A 20,902-nucleotide genomic window follows, 5' to 3' on the forward strand; every position below is an offset into this window, starting at 1 on the left:
GATGATGAGCATCTGCATTGTTTGCACACTGTCGCCTAGATTTAAGCCGCAACCGAGCCACAACCGAGTTGAACTTCAAGAAGCCCTCCATGACGCTCACTTCCTAGTACTACTAGATTTCCTTTGTTTACTTTTTGGGTATAAATAGGGCCTTCTTTTCCTGTATCTTTATGCCTTTTTTAGACAGACAATTCAATGCGCTGTCAATACGATCACCTGTAACACACACTGTTCCAGCTGCACGCGCTCCAATGGCCACACGCGCCTTGTTGTCGTGTGTTGTCCAATCAACGACTGTGTGTTCGTTCCACTCTCCGATCCCGGCACGTATTTTACCATGTCATTATACCGCAGCCAGGACGTAGCTTGAGAGCCATCTTACAATCACAGCACCGGTTTGACCTGTTGGAGAGAGGGTCTAGGTACCTTGTGTAGAGAGCATAATTAGTTGAGTGAGGAGCTGGACATCCATTCCTAGCATGGCAGTCCAGCCTCTCTCCCTCGTGCCCTTGCTTTCTTCCCTCTTAATGGAGGTTGTAAGTGTCTTACATTGATTCGTCCCATCTCCCGCAGACATAAACCCGAATATCTCCCTTGCGCAAATAATATATCAGAGCAAATCCATCCGAACTTGAGAACCATCCGTTAAGTGGTTGGCTTCCAGGGTTGCATTCTCTGCATTCGGATTTAGAGGTTTGTCTGCAACTCAGGTGGACATGGAATCGACATTAGTAGATACCTAATTGGTATGATGGGAAGAGAATAGGGGCAAGACTGGAAGGAAGGAATCATAATCAATCGTGCAATTATACGCACAATTTGATGCTGGGACCTTAGCCTTGATCCTGCATTGAATCACCGCGAGAAAATTCTGCGATACCCACGAGACCATGGTGTTGCTCGCCAGCGCCCTGTCGCCAAGCTGCTCTTCCAGCCGCACCAAAGCTGCCAGGTTGGACTGGATTTGTTGCAAATTCCTTTTAAAGGCAGCAAAAGCTTTCTCGGGGCCGCTGAACCTGTTGATGATGATTTTGATGCCTTCGAGCGCACCCAAAACAATGTGCTCAACACCAGTGTAGTCGATTAGTTTATCGCCAGCCTTGATGTTACTATATGCCCTGCTTCTTTCAACAGAGGCTAGTGCCAGACACGTTTTGAGGGGCTCATTTATAGCGTGTCCATCCGCGGGCTTGCCCAGGAACTGCTTTTGATTGGCCTCGGGTTTATCGTATTTGGCATTATTGAACACTAGCTGGATGGGGGTTAAGGTTTTGGTGTCTGAAATGGCTGTAATTGAGATGGGCCCGGGTGAGTGGGACAAGTCGATGAATAGTATGGGAAATAAAAGAAAGAGGGAGAGGGGGGAAGGGGGAGAGGAGGAACGTCCACGTCCACCACACCAATTACCTATCCACACAATGCCTACCGGGGTGGGGCCGACCGGGTTTCAGTGGCATGATATAAACCTCTTAGCTACGGCCATCTCAGTTCCCCATCTTGCTTCAACCTCAATAATAATCTCTTCTCAACTAGGACAGTCCACAGCCTAATATTCGCCGCCTTCTTTCAACAACAAGTTCTCTGCCCTCACTACATTAATTAATTATTGCAGCAGATAGGTAATATTCTACTCTAAATCCCAACCCCTCCTTGCTCGAGCCCCTCGGCGTTCTGTTCTTGGTCTAATTGTATATGTTAATCTTAGCCCAATGTCAACCGCCGGAGGATCGCCCGCCCATGCGGCCCTAACTTTGAGCTTCCTCGTCATTGATAAAATCAAGAGAATAATTGGGCATCCCAACAACTACCAAATCTAAAAAGGGCGGGGCCCCAGCTTTAGACTCACCGTCGAGCTTAATGTCATTTATACAGCCACTGGCCCCAGAGCGAAGGCAGTCAATCCTTGCGCCTTTCTATATAATTAAGACGAAATCCCCTCTCGGTGCAGTTCAATAATCCCTTCCAAAAATCCGAGTCGAGCCTAAGCTCCAGCTCCAGCACCGCGACCGCGGGCGCGGGCTCGGCCCCAAAGACGGCATCAACTTCGGCGCCCGAAGCGGGGGCGAAGACGCCTCCCAAGAAGCAAATGCACCGGCTCAAATGCATCCAGTTAACTTAGCCTGGAAAAACCTCGCTCGAGATCATTAGCAAACCATTCTCCATCGAGTACGGCCCAGATGCGCCGGCTACGGTCACGGTCGAGGGCTTCGAAGACGCCAACAAGAGCAGGATTCCCGGCTCTCCGTTCAGGGCAGCCAGCGATTTCAGGTGGACGCTGCTAAATGACGACAGTGCACATCACCCTGTCGAGGGCGTCGGTGCCTGTTATAAAAATAGAAATGTTCTTCATGCTCAGCCAGAACAAAGTCCCGACTGAGAAGCCGGAGTACTTCCACCTGGAACTTATCGAAAAGACATGCCCCCCATATTCTGTCACTGCTGGCAAGACGTGGAACCAAATCAGCGGCGAAGTTATCAAAAGGCTCGTACGCGGCCTTTAGGATGTCGGTGGTCAAGAAGAAAGAAGTCGACAAGAAGGAGAAATAAAGGCTCTGTTCTACGATTCCCGTGCAAGCGGTGGAGGACAGACCCACCACATGAACGGTCGCCTTGTCAACCTGGAAAGCTTCTTCGCCTCCCCAAATCAAATCATGGTTAATTACTTCGACCTAGCCGCCGTCTTATTAATGATGCTCAAGTGTCTTGGTAAAAAGACTAGCGGAACCAGCGTGAGTCCACTTTCACGTCATCCGGGCCAGCGGTAGGGCCTCGAGAAAATAAATGCCGACGTACTCACGAGACTGACTACCGGGAACGCACTGTAATAGGTGTTCGAGAATGCAAAATGCGAAATTGACGAGCCGTGGGGCTATATACACACCGGCCCGCCGTTTGGCTGGGCTTATACTAGGGCCCACAACTGCAACAGCCCATCCTGGGCCGACAACCACTAGCACAGCGACCCCTATCTGGAAGATCGCAAGAGCGCTCTAAGAACACAGTTCTCGTGCTATTGTTATGTTGTCTTTCGCACTCTAGGTGGTCACGAGCATGTCATTGATGCTTGCCATGCGCTCAACGGCGCGAAGCTTGATATCTACCCTCGCCCGCTTGTAGGGTCCCCGCACAACAAAAACAAGGGCGCGCACCTCGCAACTCAAGCTTTGGTGTCCTTTACCCTGACAGTCATCTCGGCCGTGCCGATGCCCAAATGAGGACCCAAGGCAAAAAAGTGCAGCGTAGCCAAATTACTCTCCTGCCGAGGGGCCCAGGAGCTTTCGAAGGTATACCCATCTTCGTGTGACCGAGAGCAAAAGACCGCCTCCCCGTCAATCTTGAACGTCGAGATGTTTGCCATCCAGTCATTGACAATCATCTTGACTCTGAACAGGCTCACATTCTCGACTTCGCTCGTGACCGGCGATTCGAGGCTGACGGCGACTGTCGGCTCCTCGTCCATGGCGTAGCTTTCCAGGTGGTGGAACATTGCCTCTGCGACGGGCAGGAGGGGGGATTCTCTGGGCGAGTCAGGTGCGTGTTCTCGATGTATTGGGATCAATTTGGACAATGCCGCGATGTTAGAGCCTGGGCTCGTCGACGTCCGGGGGCTGGAAGCGTACGTGCCACTTCCCTCGGAGATCTTGCAGAAGATGTTCTCCCACACAAAGGTGATGGTGCCCCCGCTCTGCACCGCCATCTGGCCGAGTTGCCTTGTCGGTCGGGCAGTAAACCATAACATGTTCCTCATCTGCAGGTCCAGTTTGCAGCTCTCGGCGGCGCTTTCGTGGCTGTCATGCTTGCTGAATTCTATTGAGAATTCAAACGGTTCGTTGCTAACACTAGCGCTGATGGAATGACTAACGTTGGCGTAGTAGGTTCTGGGGGAGGCCTAATCGAGCCCGAGGTGCGAAACTTCAACTGGTCGACGTCTTTTGTAAACGATAGCAATAGCGTATGTGATGCGAGCGCGTCAAGTATTAGAGGTGCGAGGGTGGCACTGTCTAAGCGGGCGCCGTTGATCTTGCCGCTGGGCGTGTTATTTTCGTACTGGGCATGCTGGAATGCGTCCTCGGAACTCATGTTGTGGTTGGGTGAAAAAGACAGACAAGGCAAGAGGGGAGGGAATTGCGGGGAAGGGGGGTTGCAATTTATGTGCGAATGAAGCAACCGCGTTCCAGGCTAACTCACAGGTCACGTGGAGGCTGTCTAGAGATGGCCTACTGCCTTCCAGACCCAGACTTCCGAGTTTCACTACCTTACTCCACGTTGTAGAACGAAGTCGACCTCAGCACCTCCGTAATTAGCCGAGGTAGATACGCGAGCTTCCGAGTCAAGAATGCAAGCCAATATTTCACAGTTCAACAAGATTACGCATCTTCCAGGCCATCCAAATTTGACAGACGGGGAACCGCAAAGCGACTTACAGGTGGCATTTTCTTTCTTTCATTCTTTCATTCTTTCCTACTTTTTGAATTCAATTCCCGTGCAACACAAGGATAGAACCACAAGATTAGTCAAAAACGAGTTGATTATCTCCATTCCCAGCATGGTATAATCGTGTTTCTCCCAGAGAACGGGGCAAATCGTAAAAAAAAGGTCACGCCCTGCGGCCCTGCCTACAATGTTCCATGATGTGTGCCAGATCTAACAACAGACCGAAGCAATAGCTAAGATACCTTGGCCAACCACCCCCTCTTTCCACCCTCTACCCATCCCCCTTATCTGTCCTGTCCTGTCCTGTCCTGTCCTGTCTTGTCCTACCCTATCCTGTCCAAGCATCTAGCTCGTGTTCAGCGATAGTTTCTAATTATACTCCCGCAGCAGCCACCTTGGTGACCGTCACTCTGCCCCTTTTCTGGACAGTGGAAAGGTTGTTGGCCACGGTATACACGGCCAACTCAGCGGGTGCCTCTCCAGTGACCTTGTCGCCTTCGAGCGAGTTACGTGAAACCATGTCGTAGAATTCTCTGTAATTGAGGGGCTTGGGAGAGGGGATCACCGGCTTGAACATGACGAAGTTGTCGAGCGCATTGGCTATTTCGATGGACTCGTGCAACATGGTTTGCGACCCAATCTTGACCGTCCAGTCTTTCTTGAGCGTGATGGTGGTAGCGCGCGTGTCCCTGCTTGGTGTCGTCATGTGCGTGTCGAGCATGGTGGCTAGCGGCATGAGGTAGCAGTTGATTTTCGCCACCTCTGTTGATGCCCTAGCTGCTGCCGAAGACGAATTCTCCGTGTTCTGTCTCGAAGGTGGTTTGATGACACTAGGCAGGGTGGCCGAAGGCTGAACGGCAGCTTGCTGCCCTAGGATCTCAGCTGGTGGCTTTAGAGCTGTGATTCGGACAGGTAGACAGGGTTAGCGGGAGAGCGGAAAGAGGCCCGAGGGGAAATGTGGGAGAGGAACGGAACGGCGTACCCTTTGGGACTTGTGTCTTGTTGGGATCCTCGAAGAGTAGCACCCAGAACTGCCCCCAGACCCACGAGACGGTGCCAGAAGAAGCCAGGGCCATGTCGCCAAACTGATGCAACGTCTCGTTCGGCCTCTCCATGAAAAAATCCTCGCCGTTGGCTTGGTGCTGTGCCAAGTTTTCCGAGAACTGGGCAACCGCATCTTCATGTGTGAGATGGCGGGAAAATTGGAGGGTGAATTTTGTCGGGCCCCTGAAGGTATACTGCACGGTCGCAAAGCTTTTCGAGGGGTTGGCGGTGACATTCAGCCCCTCCAGAGATATGTTGTCGCCCAGCTTCGTCTCGGGTCTCTTCACCACAGCCATGATGCTGTCCTTGTCAAAGTGGCCGGTGACGGTTTTGTTGTCGCTACTGGCATATTTGGCCTTGGCTCTCAGTGCGTCAGCGCCCGACATGGCTGCGATTTTGGCAAAACTGAATAACCAAGGGCTCAACAAGAAGGTTCAGATGTCGTAATTGATTTGTCATTGTAAGAGAAAAGTGTTGGAGAGAATGTGCGCGGTGTGCTTATTGACAAAGGGCTGCAGAGAACGCCGACCAGCGGGTGCTATATATATTAGGTGTGGGAATGGGTATCATTCTCATCAAGCCACTGGAATGTGAAATCGGGGACCTGAAGGCCGTATCTTGACTTGATGACTTAATTAGTTACTAAGTAGCTAAGATACCAAGGCTCGCAAAGTAAAATGCCTAAGAGCACGCCTCGTTTAATTTTAGAATACTATCACCAACAGGGGCAAAAAAGGCCGCGGCACAGGCGCAGGATCGCGGCTCTTTTAGCCTTGATTTTAGTCAGCCAAATGGCGATTGTTGAAGTCATTGAGTGGGATTGAGCCTCAAAAACTCTGTTACTTGGGAAGGGGTCGGACTAGCAAACAATTTCTCGATTATTATTTGACATAGTCCACCACGCTGTGCCTTCTTGCTCCTACCATTTCAACTGTGAAACTTGGTGGCGTCCAATCCTGAACCCCGCTAGAGTAGTTCAAAGCCGAATGATAGAGACTTTGCCTGGAAGATCGTGGTGGCTCAAGTGGCGGGAGAGAGAGAGAGAGAGAGTGTGTGTGTGTGTGTGTGTGTTTGTGTGTGTGTGTGTGTGTGTGTGTGTGTGTGTGTGTGTGTGTGTGTGTGTGTGTGTGTGTGTGTGTGTGTGTCACTCGCCTGCATGGGGGCAGGAATGGTGGTGGTGCAGTGCTTCCGGATTTAATAGGCTCCAAATCTGGGGCCACGGCCGGGGTTGCGGCTCGGCGTCTCAAATCTTGCGGTTGGCGGTCCGGCCACCAACAGGTCCCGGGCATCAGCATAACTTTTGTCATATTAATGAAAATAAAAACCACTGACCAGGTCCGGGAATTAGTACCATCACCGGTGTGTGCCCTTCCGTGCCGGATTTCTCCGGTCGATTTCTCCAGTCGATTTCTTCCTTCGCGCCAATATTGGGGCCATGCGGCGAGACGGGGCTGTAAAGCACAATCCATCCAATGAAGCATCAGGGGCCCAGGCAAGGCCCCGGCACATTCTTGTTGCCCAAAATAGTTCACTCGTTTAGTCAGTATTAGCGTGTTTAGCGTTTGGCGTTGAGGGTGGCAAGAACTATCTCTTCCGGCCAATACCCAAGGTACCTACTAAAACATCTTCCAACACGACATGGGCGTCATCCAACTCTTGCTTGACTGACGGAAACATTGATCCTGGATCACTTCGCCTCATTTCGATGCGGTGCGGCAAGTCTAGGCTAACAGGTCTGCTTCCATCTCTTACCCCCACCGTCCCTCAGATAGTTACACCCCTTACCTCGTAGAAAGAATGCCGAGCCTATGCCAACGAAATCCACGTCTTCTATTGTTGATGCGTGGAACACGGAGGGTCTGGTATTAATACTGGACCTCACCCGATGTATCTTCCTCGAGGGTAAAAGAAGAGCTGAGAGAACACGTCCACCTAGCAGACGTCATTCAAGACCACCACCCGGCTACCCTTCTACTTCACAAATTCCGCCATCCCATTCACGTCTCCTTTAATTCGAAAGGATTAACTCGGGCTTCCAACATTCTTTCACTGATTACCTAGTTGCTTCCTCCATTTTTGTCGACTTCCCAGTCCTGGTATCCTCTCTCTGTCTCGACTACCGTATTCATATACCCCACCCAGAGATAATGGCAACAGCAGCTACAGGAGACGGCGCATCAAACGCTCTCTCCATCTTGAAGATTGGAAGAATCCCAGGGCACGACAACAACTACAAAATCGGAAAGGACTTCAAAGATCGTATGACACAGACTGTTGTCGGCAACCTCATCCACGACCATAACAGCGCCAACCAAGTCAACCCATGCGCCTTTCTGTACGAGGGAAAGGACATCCCCCTGGTGGTGACCTTCAAGTACGCATTTAAAAAGTCCGACCCACCCAAGAAAGAGACGTATCGCCTCAAGGGCACCCAGGCTGGATCTGGAGGGTTCGAGATTATCAGCGCGCCCTTTTACGTCGAGAACCCGACCGACGCCGCCATTTCGGCCGTAGCAACCACCTTTGAGGATTTCCACAATACTGAAAAAGCCCCCGGCTCCCCTTTCAGGGCCGAGGGCATCTTCAAGTGGACCCTGTTGCACAACGACGACAAGCATACTCCGGTGGAACACGCCGGCACCGCAACTACCTCGCTAGATTTCTTCTTTATGTTCGGCCCGCATAAAGTTCTCTACGATGATGACCATGAATATCACCTGGAGCTCATCAGACTTGTCTACCCCGAGTACGCTTCTGTAGCTGGAAAGAAGTGGAGCGAGGTCGAGGCCGACATAATAAAGGCTGCTGTGGTCAATCTCTGGAAGTTCGGCGCCAACAAGGGATCCGATAAGGCTCTGTACTACGACTCCCGAGGAGGTGGCCTCGGTGGCATACCTCACCACCTGCTCGGGTCCTCGCTGAAGCTGTCGACATTCTTCCTCCGAGAGAAGGAAATGGTCAACTGCTTCGACCTGGCAGCTGTACTGAGATCAATGCTCGACTCCCTTGGCAGGAAATCCGAGGGCAATGTCCTAAGGCCCGTAGGTTGCCCATTCTTTTGCTCATTTTCTCCGTGGTCACAGACACTGACGGCGAGATGAAATATCCTTCCTCGCAGATTATCAAAGACGTGACGATGCAAAGCGACACACCGTGGGGCTACATATACTCGGGGCCGCTTTATGGATGGGAGAATACGATCGCACACAACTGCAACAGCCCGTTCTGGTAAGATCTTTAGCCGCGTTATTATTCTTGTTGTTATTTTTATTTACGTTTTCTTTTGAGAATGCTACCCGACGGCTCCGGAACGCCCCATGTCGCCGACCTCAAGGACCCGAAGCGAACCGGGTTTGGATGCCATTGCTATGTCACTTTTACCACGCACAACAATCAAAAGCACGCCTTAGATGCCTGCCACGCTCTTCTCGGCCCGAAGCCCGCCAATTCCGAATACGGAAAACCCCTCCTTGCCTCCGGCCACCAAAAGGTTCAGCAGTTCAGAGACACCAATATCGACCCTTCGGGGAATCGCACATACGGGAAGCCTGTCCCGACTGGTATGTTGCATATCCCAAAGAAAAATACTGTCGCTCTCTCTTAATTACGTGGTTGACTGACGCTGTTCGCCCACCTTTCAGTGGCAAGGTTTGACGGACTGCAGCAAAGTGAGTAAGAGCGGAGAGCAAGAAGGGAATTTCGCAGGGCGAACTTCGACGAGAGGGGGGAAACGACTGGATTCGGAGGGTCCCACACATTGACTGGTACAATTGGGGACCAAAAGAGCAGGCCTCGAAGCTGAGCTCCCTCGCCAGAATCACACGATTAGTCTATTTGCGTTTATTCATTCCAATTATCATCTTGGATACCCACGTTTGCCAGCGTCGAGTGATCAAACTTCGGGTTCTGCGGCGCGCATCTCCAGTTAACGAAGACCATACCTGCACTGGTAAGCCTGAGACTCCCGTTGATCAGGGGTTCAGGGGCCGGGTGACAAGGGGGCTGTTTACACCCTTACCCAATGCAATCTAGTGTACTTTTTTCCCCTACCACCCGGCTATGGATTCCTGTACCTGCACTCTGTCAGGCTCGCCTTAGCGTTGTTTTTCTCGCCTTGTTTCTATCGTTGGAATTACCTACTACCATCCTGCAGAAATCTACCTTGATTGGTGAATCAGGGATAACTGTAGTGGAGACCCTCCTTCCACGCCCTATTTAGTGGAGGTGTCAGACTGCAACAGCACTTCTAGGATTGTGTGCATCAGAGTGAATTGCTCTTATTCTCCTCCTCCAGTCTTTCCACAAAAGACTCTCTCTCTTATACTTCCTTATGTGGCAATTACATGACGAAACCCAGTGGCGAAGATTACGCATCATAGATTCCAGAACCTTCTAGGCCATTCCATCTGACAGGAGGAAGCTGGAAGCGAAAGTAAGCCGGGGGTTATTGTTATTACATGCCCACAGTTTGTTTTCGCCTGCGCTCTCTGGCTTATCGATAACGCGATAAGCTGTTATCTTATCAACCTTATCAAAGGGCCGAGGGCAACCACGGGATGATTGAAAGTTGAAAGAAGGGTGGATAAAGAAGCCTCTTGGGTTCCGAAGTCCATTTCTGAACTGCCGTAGTGGTCTACAAGAACTGTTTTGCCTAGAATTTTTCTCCCATGTCAGGGTAGGGGATTTTTGAAGACAGCAGCGGCGGCAGCGGAGAAAGTGTCGTGGGTGTTGGACCCGATAGAGCCCCCGGGGCGTAATTAATCTACTAATTGACACGGCTTTGCTTTCTATCCTAAAGTGAACTACAGCACCCTGCACTGATGCAACGCGCACGACTCGACACAAATCACTTGTCGCCCAGAGCCACGGCAACTTCGCCCATCACTTTGAAGTAACGAACAGGCCGAGAGGCCTCTTTCGGTCCAACTATAGCACACGTACTATTTCCATGCTCCATAAAAATACCGTCACTGTCACCAAGGGACCACGGCGACGTGACACATTAGTATTATCTCCCCGCAAGAGGCTGAATGGCATTTAACGCAGACAGCTACCCGACTAGGTTGAACCTGATGGGTCGTTGACAGAATAGATAACTATTCAATATTGAATAACCGACTTGTCATCGGACGAAGGTACCCTGCCTTGGCCTCATGATTGGATGGATGGGGCCTTGAATGTATTAATCTCGAGTGCCAAGAAGCAGAACGTCTGACCTGTGCCATGGGATGGCCTCGCAACGGAACACTGCCAACGCATGGTGATACCGCAGCGCCTAGGACAGATATATGATTATGTGTATATTTCCATAACGTGGTTTATCACCGAGCGGGCCACTTTTCCACGGCTCCATAACCTCCACACTTCAAACTATCGCACACCACAACCAATACAATGTCTAACCAAACCCAAGAAGCCAAAATCATCCTTGCTATCGAGGCTATCCATACATCTAAGAAAATTTCAATCTGACGCGCTGCACAGATGTACGACGTACCCAGAACTACTCTCCAGGCCAGAATGACTGGCCGCGTTATGAAACGCGAAGCGCGTAACGCCGCCCATCAATTGACCGAAGTCGAAGAAGAAACGATTGTCCGATATGTTCTCGACCTAGATTCGCGAGGATTTCCACCCCGGATCGAGGGTGTTGAGGAAATGGCGAATCTCCTTCGTACGACGCGTGGCGCGAAACGCGTCGGCAAGAACTGGGCATACCGCTTCGTACGACGCCGTCAAGAGCTAAAGACGCGTTTTTCTCGCGCCTACGGCTTCCAGAGGGCCCTCTGCGAGGATCCAGACCTTATCAGGAAGTGGTTCGAGCTGGTAAAGAATATGCGTACGAAGTACGGTATCCAAGACTGCGATTTCTACAACTTCGACGAGACTGGCTTTATGATGGGCGTTATTTGCGCTGCAATGGTCGTTACACGTGCAGACCGTCGCGGACGAGGCAAGCAACTACAGCCAGGTAATTGATAATGGGCGACAGCAATTGAGTGCGTGAGTAGCGACGGCTTTGTGGTACCGTCATTTCTCATCGTACAAGGCAAAAACCACCTCAAGTCATGGTACGAAGACACCGATCTCCCAGCCTCCTGGGTTATCAAGCCCTCCTCTAACGGCTGGATTGATAATAAAACGGCTATGGATTGGATTCGGCACTTTGATAAGTGTGACGGCCCGCCTTACGCAGTAGGGATGTCAATGGTTGAAGGCAGCAACGAATGCGGATTTAAAGCTAAGGAAGAGAAAGGAATCTATCGCCGGGTCCGCGCAGGGCGCGGAGAAATAGGTAGTGGTGCTCAGTGCGCACAGGCCACACCCTAAGCACAATGCAGCCAATAGAATCAATCCTGTCACATGAGCCCTGTGGCGACCGTGACAATAAGCATACTACTTCCCGGCGGAAGGGTGGTTATCGCATGATTATTTTGGACGGTCATGAAAGCCATCTTTCGTACGAGTTGAGCAATACTGCAAGGAGAAGAACATCATTACTCTCTGTCTCCCTGCACATTCCTCGCACCTTACCCAGCCTCTCGATATTGGTTGTTTTAGCGCCTTGAAACGGTCGTACGGCAAGCAACTTGAAGACTTCATTAGAGCTCATATCAACCATATTACTAAGCCCGAGTTCTTGATCGCCTTTATCGCCGCCCACTACGACACTATAACGCTTAATAACATTATAGCTGGATTCCGCGGTGCTGGATTAGTGCCATTCGACCCAGAAGCCGTCTTATCGAAGCTAGATATTAAGCTTCGGACGCCAACACCGACTGGCCCCCCCTCCGCCGACGCCAGCCCTTGGACCTCCCAGACGCCACGTACGGCGGCCGAGGCTGTTTCGCAATCCCAATTCGTACGGAAGAGGATTAGCGACCATCAAGGGAGCTCGCCGACTTCAATGTTTAACGCTATTAAGCAGTTAGCAAAGGGTACGGAGGCAATCGCGTACGAGATGACACTCTTGCGGGCAGAGCTCCGTATGACTCAGAAGGCCAATCAGGCCCTTGCAAAGCGCCGGCGGGCCAAGCGCACGAGACTCCAAGAAGGCGGTGCACTTTCTGTAGAAGATGCGCGCGGTTTGATAGCCAAAATAGATTCTAGTCGCCAGAAAAAGAGCAAAGAGGACGAGGATAGGGGTCCGTCGCAGGCAGGGCCGGCGACTATTCGGTGCTGTGGACGATGCGGAAAGCCTGGGCATAATGTACGAACCTGTCCCGTGGATGAAGAACTATCGGGTGAAGACAACGAGATGGATTCCGATTGAATTTTTATTGTGGTGCGGTTGTAATTGAGTCTAGAAGTCATGGAGTCGAGGAAAAGTGGCCCGCTCGGTGATAAACCACGTTATATATATAGTCTACATTCAAGCTGCTACTCTTACTTACTTGACACTTCTTCTTGCCGGGCGACTTGCATTTCCCAAATCTTTCTTAAACAAGCCTTAAACCGTCCGTCCCCTCTGTAATTACCTGTTTCGGCGCCGCGTCTTCGTGGCCCCTGCCGTTTGGGCTCTCTTTCGGGCCAAACTTAGTTCAGCTGGCCGTGCCTGCCCTGTGTGTGGGACCCTCCTGCCGTGTTTGCTCGTTGGCCACTGAGTCGTGCTGAATCATGTCGTAACAGCTTCAATCCGCACAGCTCTCAGCTGAGCCTGTAACGTTCCGGGCCCCTTTTCGAAACTTAAATAGTGGCCTCTTTCCCGGCATCTCTTTTCCTTCCTCGTTTCTTCTTCAGGCTCACAGCCCTAGAACGTCTCATGCACGTTCCCTACCTTTAAAAACTCCTGCGCGCCTTCCTCAATCTTGCGAGCTGCTTCGAATTTCCTTTGAAGCGTGAAGAATATTTCCCTCGTCTCATAGTAGACAACGCAATCAAACCGGCGTGGCCTTTCCACCCGTCTTCTCTGCGATAAAGCTCAACTAATATACCTACCTTCAATCTACTATGGCTGGCTGCGCTTTGCACGTGGCGCTTCTCATCGGCTGTCTGTTTCTTCGGTGCATTCTTGGCGCCCTGACTTCCGATATCGAAACCCGCGCTGCGCAGCTAGTTGAGGGCGTCCACCTGTTGAACTGCGCCTTTGAAGGAGAGCCTCGACTGATGTCTCTTGTCGTGGTGAGTGTTTTTTTTTCATCAACTAGTTATAATTATCGCCCAATTTGCAAAGCTGGGCCGGGCTGATTCTGTCTACGATCAGGACTGCACTAATGACTTTGACTGCAGCGACCTGGCGTACGAGCCCGACGAGAATAGCGTGTGCGTAAAGCACACCACGACTTGGTACGAGGACTGGTATCAGTGGGAAGGCGGGAACAAGTCGTGCACCTTCCCGTCTGGAATCACCTTTTCGTGGGAGATTCCGCTCGATGCGCAGTCGAATCCGGACTACACCGGTATTGGGTGAGTTAACATTTTGCATTTTTCAGCTCCGCCTCTTGTCGCGTGTAGAAAGACAAGTCGGCTAACTAATTGTTTGCTAGACGGGGCTGGAACGGACGTAGAACCTTCGGCGGGTACAAGGACAACCATAGGCGCACCTTCTACTGGAGGTCGCACACCTGCGTGAAGATTTACTATTACGTTTGAGACCTGAGATCCTATATGTCGGCTGATACCAGCACGTCAGGCGTGTCATATCTCGACTTTGTCTTCTAATTATGACGGCCGGCAGTTGTTAAACTCTATATTTCGACCTAATTAACGAGAAGCTTCTTGGGCACGTTGTTTCGTTACCTTGCTGGGATTCACTGGAGCTGCCGTGTCTGCCGTGTCTGCCGCCTACAGTCCAATCCCTGAATGCTCGCTGGCGTGGTACTTTCCAATATCCGAATAGACTTACTGCGTAGTTTCTTACGGCTCGCTGTAAAGGCTTTTCGCTGAGGGAGGTAATAGCTATTTGAATACCTATTTCAGAATTCTGGAGGCCTATCCCTTCTCTAGAAATATCCATCATAAAGACCTTTCCTGGCCGGTTCATTTGTTATTTTCTTTTCCTCCTTAGATACCACGCCAACAGACATTCAGGGATTGGATTGTATTTACCAGCCTTGGCGATGGCGATATCACCCTTCCAGTCCAGGAACGTGGTGATTCTGGTGTTTCAGAACCAACTTTGGTTCGTCTATTCAGCGTAATCCTACCTAGGCTCTGCAGATTAATGTACTGGCAGGGGTCGCTGGGGGAAAGTGAGCAAAAGCTACGGTGAGAATTAATCTGAAATCGAGAATAAGGTAATTAGAACCTAGTTCTAGGAGCTATTTCCGAGACATAAAGCAAGTGCAGTCTCGCTGTGTCGATGCAACTCCGTTTTGGTGTGGCGGGGTCCGGCAGGAATTGCCAAGTTTCTGTAAAATGGGCTGACCGGCCTGATGCCAACGGCCAAATTAGACCCGGGCTCCGTAGATTTCTCGTGGTGACCTGGCCAATGAAACCTCGCCGTTGGTTGGCTTTGCTTTTTACTCTACCCCCCAACTAGAGGTACGGTTACGCCAGGAGGAAGGCTCAAGGCCATGTCGGCCACGCGTGCGGCGCAAGGTATCCACAGCGTCTTCCCGGCCTGCCTCACTGCCGACGATTGGTACCCTTTCCATGTCCCGTGAGGGCGATCCTGCCGGTTTACCGCCTCTCAAACCGGTCCAAACTTGACCGCTTTCTGAACTAGCCTCAGCTGTTGAGCCAGGGTCGCGACCACAACTCGTCCTTCGCCCCCACAGTTTGCTTCCACACTTCACGTTTATTGGCCTCTTCAATGTCGTGTCCTGGAAGAAGATAGGATCGCAATTCGGAGTAATTGAATACAAAGGTGGGATGGTGGCGCAGTAGTTAGTCACCGGGTGTTCCGCAGTTCCCAGTCTGACCTAGAAACAGACTTGATTTACTAGCATTGAACGCCATTTATACGCACAGCGCTTGCCCCCCAATATTCTTCGGGCCTGAAGTCCTTTGTCATGACCGCTGACATGAATGACGTGGAAGTTTGACCATCGTGTAATTAACACAGAACAACACCTCCGTCGCCCACCATGCCGCCTTCGCCATCATTCTCCAGCTCCTGGACGCAATTTCGGCCGCCGAAGCCGACCTTCACCGAAAAGGATCTGCCAGACCTGCGCGGCAAAACTTACATAGTCACAGGCGCTAACAGCGGTTTGGGCAAGGAAGTCGCCCGGGTGCTCTACAGCAAGAATGCCAAGGTGTACGCCGCGGCACGGTTCCCGGAGAAGGCCGACGCGGCGATCGAGGAGATCAAAAAGGCGGCGCCCGACTCGGCTGGCGAGCTTATCTTCCTGCACCTCGACCTCGCAGACTTGAACCAGGTCAAGACAGCGACGCAGGAATTCCTGTCGCGCGAGGACCGGCTGCACGTGCTGTTCAACAACGCCGGCGTGATGGGGTCCGACGTCAAGACGCCGGTGCGAACGGCGCACGGCCACGAGATCACGCTGGGCATCAACTGCGTCGGCACGCTGCTGTTCACGCAGCTGCTGACGCCGACGCTGGCGGTGACGGCGGCGTCGTCGCCGCCCGCGTCGGTGCGCGTCGTGTGGCTCGCCTCGTTCGGCGTCGAGCTGTACGGCGAGAAGGACGTCGGCCTGCCCACCGACAACCTCGACTACCACCGGCCCGTGCCGGGCATGGACCGCTACGGGCTCAGCAAGGTCGGCGTGTGGGCGCTCGGCGTCGAGTACGCGCGCCGCCACCGCGCCGACGGCATCGTAAGCGTGCCCATCAACCCCGGCAACCTCCGCACCGAGCTCGCGCGCGAGAAGACGGCCCTGTTCCGCTTTCTCGTCACGCCCATTTGCTATCCGCCGCCCATGGGCGCGGCAACCGAGCTGTTCGCGGCCCTGTCGCCCGACGTGACGATGGAGAAGTCGGGCAGCTGGGGTGAGTGCTACCTTTTCACCTTTCCAGTCCAGGCCTTATTCGATCGCCTGGTAAACAAGACCCCGATTGACTAATCGTCGCATTGATTGCAGTTATTCCGTTTGGGCGATTCGGCAACCTGCGGCCCGACCTGCTCAACGCGGCCAAGCTGGAAGACGAAGGCGGCACGGGGGGTACGGCCAAGTTCTGGGAGTGGACCGAGGAACAGATCAAGGAATACCTGTGAAAAAAATTGGTTGTGGTCAATATGCGGTAGAAATTCCTACTTGAGGTTTTGGAGATACGGATAAAGCATGGAAATAGGCATTTTTTGCGGTTTTGCGTGTGGCACAGGCTTCTGTTTCCCCACGCGAAATCTCTCCCCCAACCAGCGCAGGGCTGCTCGCGCCCTCGGACGGTAAGCTTACTGGCGCCTGCTGTCCAGTAAGAACGCGCCCCTGAACCGCTGGTTGGGGACCCCGACCCTGGGGATTTGCTGCCAAGGGGGGGGGGCCAAGGGTTTAGCGAAGATGTGCCGCCTCTCCTTTTTCAACGCCAGCCAATCAGAACGCCGGGATGTTCCGGTTTAGCGCCAGCAACCTGCAATCGTTCAGAACGGCAGCACCTGCCTGCAGGAGCTTTGACATTGGGCAGCCCGCCCAAAATAGACGGGAGTGATGGGTGCACAAGGTCCAGCAGCGTGCTTCGCGGGACGGGCCTGGGGTGACTACGGGCGAGTTCCCACGCCGTGGAATCCCAAACATGGCCGTCCATGATTAATTGCCATTTTCAGATTCCAACGTGAACTGTCCTGCACCGGTGCATCTCGAACAGTCTCCCCTTTGTCCCCGGCTTCAATTGTTGTCTGATTAGCTCTTTCGCCACCTCAGAGATCATGGCGAGATACCCGCGGTCCTGGCCCGCGCTTGCGGCGCTGCTCCTCGGTAAGTCGAGCCGCCATCGACCCGCCGCCGTGAAAGTGAATCATGAACGAGGGCAGCGGACTAACGTCGTCGACGACACTATCAAGGCCTGTTGACGATCCAAGCCACCGCGGCGGCCGATACCAACAGCAGCGCCGTGTCGACGCTCTTCGTCTTCGAGACCAACACGCAGTTCTCCATCAACGTCCCCGCCGATGACACATCTGACGATATCAACTTTTTCATGACGGCGCCCACGTGGTTCCAGTACGTCGCCCTCGGCTTCGGCCGCGACATGGCCTCCTCCCTGATGCTGGTCGCCTACCCTGCCACCGACTTTGCCCAGAAGAGTCTCTCGGGGAACGGAGGTAAGAGCCCGCACCGGACCGCCCTCGTTCGGGCCGTGGCTGACCGTTTTCTCCGCAGGCGTGACACTCAGTCCGCGATTCAGCACGTAAGGACTGCCCCTATCCCCTCACTGAAAGCTTGTGTGCGTGTGAGTGAGTCAGTGATGAGCGATGGCTGACGCGCCGTTTCAGCGGCGACACGGAACCCGTGTACTCGCCTGACATCCGCTTCACGCTGCACGCCGGCACGGGCATCGTCAACGGCAGCATCCTCGTCAACGGGACGTGCCACAACTGCCGCTCGTGGCAGACGGGCGCCCTCAACCTCGGCGACCGCAACCAGTCCATGATCTTTGCGCTCGGCCCCAGCTTGGACCTGACGTCTGACGACCCGGCCGCCCCGCTCAGACGGCACATGGGCTACGGTTCGTGTTTTCCCCCTCCCTTCCCACGCAGCTGATCCGAACCACGCTCTGACACTCTGCAATTACCTAGGCTCCTTCTCCGTGGACATGATCAAGGCGCGCGGCAGCTTGGGTGGCACAGTGTTCGGCACGCTGCGCAACGCGTCCGACGGCGCCAACCTCGTCGGCTCGGGCCTCCGCCGCGACACCGACAAAGCCGCCACGGCCCACGGCGCCATGTTCGCGGCCGTCGCTCTGGCCGTCGCCCCCTTCGACACCCTCGTCACCGTCGCGCTGCGGCGCTGGCCTACCCTGCCCATGCTGTCGTCGCTGGGTTACTTTGCGCTCGTCATCGGCGCCATGGTGCCGGGAATTCTCATCAGCAAGGAGCACATTCTGGTGAGTTGTCTTGGCCATGGAAATCTGGAGTCTGTTCCCCCAGCTGACAGCCATGAACAGTCGCAAAAGTTCAACACGCCGCACCAGGTCCTCGGCCTGCTGACCATCGTGCTCATGTTCGGCGTCGTCGCGTGGGGCCTCGCGCTGGGCTTTGCCAAGCGCGCGGCCAAGCGCCGCGGCGAGGACCTGTCGCCGCGCAGCCAGACGCTGAGCACGGCGCACACGTGGCTCGGCCGGCTCGTGTGGCTGTTCTTTCTGATCAATAACGGCCTGTGAGTCTTCTTCTTCTCGTCTTTTGTCTTCTGTGACGCAATCTGACTTTGTGGGAAATACAGGGGCCTCAAGCTGTCGCAGCAGACCACCATGTTCGTTCTCGGCTACTCGGTCCTCGCTGCCGGCGTCGTCATCTTCTTGCTGCCGGTATACTTCTGCATCTGGCGCTGCACGCGCCAGCCGAAGCCGCCGAAGGATGGCGACCAGGAGATGGATAACATCTATACCCGCCACAACGAAGAATGAAAATGTTAATAGTATGATGTTGGGTCCTGATATTGATATTGGCTTGCGCGGCGTTTTGGGGTGTTTCTGTTCCGGAGAATCTGTGCAGCGGGGACTGTTGGCGAGGAGTTTGTTTTGTGTCTGGAAATGTTTGCACGCCTGGTAGCGAAACTGGAGTCATGTTTTTTGTTCGTTCGGGCTGGGGTCTGTTCAGAGTTGTTTGCCGCCACAGCGGCGCGCTCTTGTCGATTTGTTTAGGTATAGTTACTTGTAATTACCTTGGCCAAAATGAGTTTCACCATCTACTAGTCATGGCCTCTTGTGCAATGTTCCTCATTCTGTGCCTCCAATCTAGCAGATCAAAGCCAGCCATGGACTTAAAACAATAACCGCCCAGTTGCTCGCTTGATACGTCTATAATTATGTGGTGCCAGTCTCTATCTCTGGGAACTTTGACGACGCTAATTTCGACTCTTAGCCATCGGAAGCGATGTTACCCAGCTTCCACACAAATACGCTGAATACTAGTTGATGACTGGTTGTTGACTCTTGCAGGAAGTCATTCATTTGCCAACCGAACAACAAGCCTTAAGGCAGTGCGGGCAGCTGTGGCCAGTCGCCGAAGGTATCGTCACCAAGTCCGGATCCTGCTGCTGAACTGTTTTGCCCCGAAGAACATCGTAACATTTATAGCAATAGTCTCGGCAGGTATTCGTATTGCAGTGCCACAAAGACACGACGCACAACATTGCGTACAGGCTCTGTTTGTGCTTATCGAGATTAATCTACCTTCCATATAAATACCGCGTGAGGGCGTCTTGTACATCCAACCAACTACACAGAATCATCATCACCAACCATCCCTCGTCCCCACAATCCATTAAGACACGCTCCAATACATATCCAATTAATTCTCTTGTACCACACTTGACACGCTGCATCAACTATCACTAATCAAAATGTGCACCTTCGACAAGGAGAAGTGGCTCTGCACGAAATGCAATGCCTTCTACAAGAACAAAAAGGTCAACGCGATCGCGTGCAAGGACGCCGGCAAGTGTGGGAAGCCGACCTTTCGGAACTATATCAACCGTTTTGGGCTCTGCAACACGTGCTCCAAGCCGCCAAAGGACAAGTGAGGTCGGCTTTAATAGATGGCAAGAGATAGTAGTCGCTTATGTCCTTGTAACAACATGCTGGGAGTTACAATAGAGCTTCATGGAGATGCTAGCCGACAACAGGGTATGCTTGGCTTGGCTTACCATTATAAGCAGAGCGAAAGCGTGGATCTTGTTGGATAGACGCTGCTGAAAGGGTCTCTGTTTGGCGACTTTTCACTTAGGTCGTACAGGCACATAGACAGTCATGCGTGACTCCCTGAACCGACGACATGTACCAGTATTTGGCTTCTCTTTGCAGTCTGACAGGGAGTAAATATTTGCTTGCTTGTGCGCGAAGTTTCTCTTTGCACTACGTTGTGTATCTCACCCAGACGTCCATAGGCACCACTGTTGAGTGTAGCCTTGGGCCGTGGTAGGCCATTTCTGGTATGACCCGCTCTCGCCGATCTTCCCACACCTGATTTCTCATCCCTCCGACCCGCTATCTCTAGCGAGACACTCGGGTTTGAGAAGCCAGGCCATACCCTATCGACAGGTCCGGCTCATAGATGTTCGTATTTAACTGGCCCGATGCAATCGCGTCTTTTTCGTGCGCCTGGTATACATCTCCAGGTTGGAGGGGGCGCAGCAAGGTATTTTTCGAATCTGTAAGCGATTTCCAGTCTCCGTCTCGTCCCTCCTTGTCTCCTAAATGCTTCTGGACGGTGAAAACCAAGCATCGCCTCTGCGTCCGGGAATAGCCGCGATGCTGAATGAATAGTCGGTGCTATCTGCCCTGGGCATGGCGCTTAAAAGGAATCAACTGTGTCTTTACATTTGCAATTGTGGTTCTGGCATCTAGCTGGACATTTGGAATC

General features: G+C 52.8%; 6 protein-coding genes across 6 annotated transcripts; 4 read left to right on the top strand and 2 right to left on the bottom strand.

The window, feature by feature from the left end:
- Positions 1 to 2,830: 2,830 nt before the first annotated feature.
- B0T26DRAFT_711477 (uncharacterized protein) lies at positions 2,831 to 4,092 on the bottom strand. Its single transcript, XM_060442043.1, has 2 exons — positions 3,863 to 4,092; positions 2,831 to 3,800 (listed from the first exon to the last, which is right to left on the bottom strand). Exons 1-2 carry the CDS (start codon positions 4,078 to 4,080, stop codon positions 3,158 to 3,160), a joined length of 861 nt encoding a protein of 286 aa, XP_060296764.1. The 5' UTR covers positions 4,081 to 4,092; the 3' UTR covers positions 2,831 to 3,157.
- Positions 4,093 to 4,688: 596 nt separating this feature from the next.
- Positions 4,689 to 5,864, bottom strand: B0T26DRAFT_777204 (uncharacterized protein; the record flags this gene model as incomplete). The annotated part of the gene is made up of 2 exons (XM_060446632.1): positions 4,689 to 5,331; positions 5,417 to 5,864. The coding sequence occupies 2 exons, from the start codon at positions 5,862 to 5,864 to the stop codon at positions 4,808 to 4,810; spliced, it is 972 nt and encodes a 323-aa protein (XP_060296765.1). The 3' UTR covers positions 4,689 to 4,807.
- Positions 5,865 to 7,625: 1,761 nt separating this feature from the next.
- B0T26DRAFT_751960 (uncharacterized protein) lies at positions 7,626 to 8,710 on the top strand (the record flags this gene model as incomplete). The annotated part of the gene is made up of 2 exons (XM_060445457.1): positions 7,626 to 8,519; positions 8,597 to 8,710. The coding sequence occupies 2 exons, from the start codon at positions 7,626 to 7,628 to the stop codon at positions 8,708 to 8,710; spliced, it is 1,008 nt and encodes a 335-aa protein (XP_060296766.1).
- A 4,829-nt stretch (positions 8,711 to 13,539) lies between these two features.
- B0T26DRAFT_606702 (uncharacterized protein) lies at positions 13,540 to 14,073 on the top strand (the record flags this gene model as incomplete). The annotated part of the gene is made up of 3 exons (XM_060435829.1): positions 13,540 to 13,602; positions 13,685 to 13,887; positions 13,968 to 14,073. Coding segments are annotated over 3 exons (372 nt in total), but the record flags the coding sequence as incomplete, so codon positions are not given.
- Positions 14,074 to 15,509: 1,436 nt separating this feature from the next.
- On the top strand, positions 15,510 to 16,600 carry B0T26DRAFT_644979 (putative estradiol 17 beta-dehydrogenase; the record flags this gene model as incomplete). Its single annotated transcript, XM_060437670.1, has 2 exons — positions 15,510 to 16,374; positions 16,467 to 16,600. The coding sequence occupies 2 exons, from the start codon at positions 15,510 to 15,512 to the stop codon at positions 16,598 to 16,600; spliced, it is 999 nt and encodes a 332-aa protein (XP_060296768.1).
- Positions 16,601 to 16,848: 248 nt separating this feature from the next.
- B0T26DRAFT_309766 (uncharacterized protein) lies at positions 16,849 to 19,229 on the top strand. Its single transcript, XM_060434304.1, has 6 exons — positions 16,849 to 17,297; positions 17,384 to 17,644; positions 17,703 to 17,730; positions 17,816 to 18,048; positions 18,119 to 18,698; positions 18,762 to 19,229. The coding sequence occupies exons 1-6, from the start codon at positions 17,249 to 17,251 to the stop codon at positions 18,943 to 18,945; spliced, it is 1,335 nt and encodes a 444-aa protein (XP_060296769.1). The 5' UTR covers positions 16,849 to 17,248; the 3' UTR covers positions 18,946 to 19,229.
- Positions 19,230 to 20,902: the final 1,673 nt, after the last annotated feature.

This window comes from Lasiosphaeria miniovina (assembly GCF_030549165.1).
Source record: "Lasiosphaeria miniovina strain SMH2392-1A chromosome Unknown B0T26scaffold_4, whole genome shotgun sequence".
Taxonomy (NCBI): domain Eukaryota; kingdom Fungi; phylum Ascomycota; class Sordariomycetes; order Sordariales; family Lasiosphaeriaceae; genus Lasiosphaeria; species Lasiosphaeria miniovina.